Raw genomic sequence first — 2,494 nt, 5'->3', positions numbered from 1 at the left:
TCGAGATAAGATGAACTTATTCGACTCGATAACTTGTTTAAAACCATCAGAATTCAAACAACTAGAACTAACAAGATTCTTTCGAATCTTAGGAACATGCAAAACATCAAAAAGCCTAATAGTCCTTCCAGAAGTAAATTCAAGACTCAAAACACCAACCCCACAATTAGGTATAAAATAATCATCTCCCAACTTTAGCACTGATCCATCTTCGAGAGGCATTAATGTTTCAAACAATCGTTTATCCTTGCATGAAGGTTCATTGCCCCAGAGTCGATCCACCAAGAAACATCATCATCCTATACAAAGAATGATTCAGGAATAAGTGAAACATAATAAACAAAATTTTTATTAGAATTATCAAAGTTAGTCAAAAAATGACCTCCTTTAACTTGGCCCGAAGACATGTTCACACTTCCATTGGCTCTACTATTTCTAGCACCATTATTGTTATTATTGTTGCCTAAGTTCACACGATAATCATGCTTGCAATGCCCAACCTGTTACACCTCCAACAAACCAGTTCCTTTTTCTTTTTGTTGAAGTTATTTGGGACATGTTCCTATTTACGTTTTCCATGTCCTTTATGGTTCATGTTCCTGGATTTATTTTCAACCATATGAACAGAGGGTTGTTCTGATTCAACTTTCCCTTTGGTTTTATCAGATTTGTCAACTTCCTTCGTACGAAGAGATTCTTCAATACGAATATGACTAGCAAGTTGATCCAATGACATTTCCTCATTTTGATGTTTTAGGTTATATTTGAAATCCTTCCAAGATGGTGGAAGTTTGCCAATTACACTTGACACGGCAATGGATTCATCCATATTCATATTGTACAGTTTAAATTGACCATAAATACCAAGGAGTTCATTATATTGTTCAGTGACAAACCTTGAATCGACCATCTTAAAGTTATTAAAGTCACTACTAACCAGAAACTTCTTGCTAGAAGCGTCCTCGGTGATGTATTTCAATTCAAGGGCGTCCCACATGCCCTTAGTAGTTAAAGCATCACCATGGATATCAAATAGAGCATCATACATACTGTTTAAGATGTGACCTTTGCATATGTAGTCATCATTGTCCCACTTTTGCCTCTTCTTGGTCTCTTTAAGTGTCTCATCAACACCTTCTTCCGGTTTAGATGGTCTTGGAGTAGTAAGCATGTATGTTGCCTTCAGAATGGTCAACAGGAAGTGCCTCTTCTTCTTCCAACACCTGAAATCAATGCCTTCAAACTTCTCCAGTTTTGCTAACTCCGTGGTCATCTTGCGGATTGATTCACCCATCTCCAAAGGCAGAAGATATTAGTTTGATTTTTAGAAATTGAGTAGGGTTTATAGTGTAGATCTGGATACCACTTGGATCGTGTAAACACTTTCCGAACTGATATTTCTACCCTATGCCCGGGTTACAAGAAACTCGGCCTAGGATAATCCCAAAGAGACACTTACGAATCTATGCACATAAAACGTAAGCCAATTTGCTAGAAGATCCTGAGTTTGTATGAAGAAACGAGAGCTAAAAGAGTCATCTATGCGGCTCAAAAGATGAGCAGTATTTATACTTGACATATTAGGGTAAATCTTCTAAATTAGTTATGTAGATCTTGAAATTAATGGCATAATTAATGGTTACAAAAATTGACGATATTTGTCAAATGTTCTAAATTAGTTAGGAGAATCACAAATTTAATGACATAATCAATGGTTACCAAAATTGATAAGATTTATCAATTTTACCATAACAACCCATTTGAATTTGGTTTTTCCATAATGTAACTAATTCAAATTTCCGAAGACTTTTTTGGGGCAATACCCCCAAACCCCTTGTTTCTGTCGTACTGGCTTATAATTCGATTTTATATATGCATGCACTCCGCATTCACCAAACATATAATATAGATTACAAACGATAAGCCCCTTAGCCCACATGTAGTTCTAATTACACAAAATGTTCTGGTGACACTAAAATCTCCAACATTTATTAGCTCCTCTCTATTCTTTGATTTATCGTTTACCTTCTTCTATATAAAAAATAAATATTAATTTAATATATATATATATATATATATATATATATATATATATATATATATATATATATATATATATATATATATAAGTTCTAAGGTTGTTCACCATTTGGATAACACTGAATTGTCCAATTGGACAATTTGGTCCGAATATTCGGATTTTTTGATTGGTTTTCAGCAAAACCGAATTGTTACTTTGGATTTCAGATTGGTTTTGGTTTATAAACTAAGAACCAAATAGTTCAAAAAAAACCGAATAACAATTTATTATTTATTTATTTTTAATATATCTATAGTTATTTATTAATTAATTTACTTATTTTTCAAAAAGATTCAAAAACTTTGATAAGCATTTTCTCTCAAAAAATAATTTATCTTTAAAATATTAAACTATAATATATATTTTAATAGTTGTTTATAAATTTTAAACCACAACTAAATAATTTGTTTTTGT

At 32.4% G+C, this 2,494-nt stretch overlaps 1 protein-coding gene across 1 annotated transcript; it reads right to left on the bottom strand.

Annotated features, from left to right (window-relative positions):
- Nucleotides 1-221: 221 nt before the first annotated feature.
- Nucleotides 222-1,294, bottom strand: LOC145163279 (uncharacterized). The gene is made up of 3 exons (XM_079082116.1): nucleotides 617-1,294; nucleotides 393-500; nucleotides 222-299 (listed from the first exon to the last, which is right to left on the bottom strand). The coding sequence occupies exons 1-3, from the start codon at nucleotides 1,292-1,294 to the stop codon at nucleotides 222-224; spliced, it is 864 nt and encodes a 287-aa protein (XP_078938242.1).
- Between the last annotated feature and the right edge of the window lie 1,200 nt (nucleotides 1,295-2,494).

This window comes from Lactuca virosa, chromosome 3 (assembly GCF_052849685.1).
Source record: "Lactuca virosa cultivar CGN04683 chromosome 3, Lactuca_virosa_CGN04683_v6, whole genome shotgun sequence".
NCBI classification, from domain to species: Eukaryota; Viridiplantae; Streptophyta; class Magnoliopsida; order Asterales; family Asteraceae; genus Lactuca; species Lactuca virosa.
This window is presented reverse-complemented; position numbering and strand designations above follow the sequence as displayed.

What these genes read in the sequence shown, in the direction of transcription:
- LOC145163279 (XM_079082116.1), bottom strand. Translation starts at nt 1,294, where the DNA reads ATGGGTGAATCAATCCGCAAGATGACCACGGAGTTAGCAAAACTGGAG. An exon ending in AACAACCCTCTGTTCATATG is followed by an intron (nt 501 to 616) that starts GTTGAAAATAAA and finishes GAGGTGTAACAG; the next exon opens with GTTGGGCATTGCAAGCATGA. An exon ending in TGAACATGTCTTCGGGCCAA is followed by an intron (nt 300 to 392) that starts GTTAAAGGAGGT and finishes TTCTTTGTATAG; the next exon opens with GATGATGATGTTTCTTGGTG.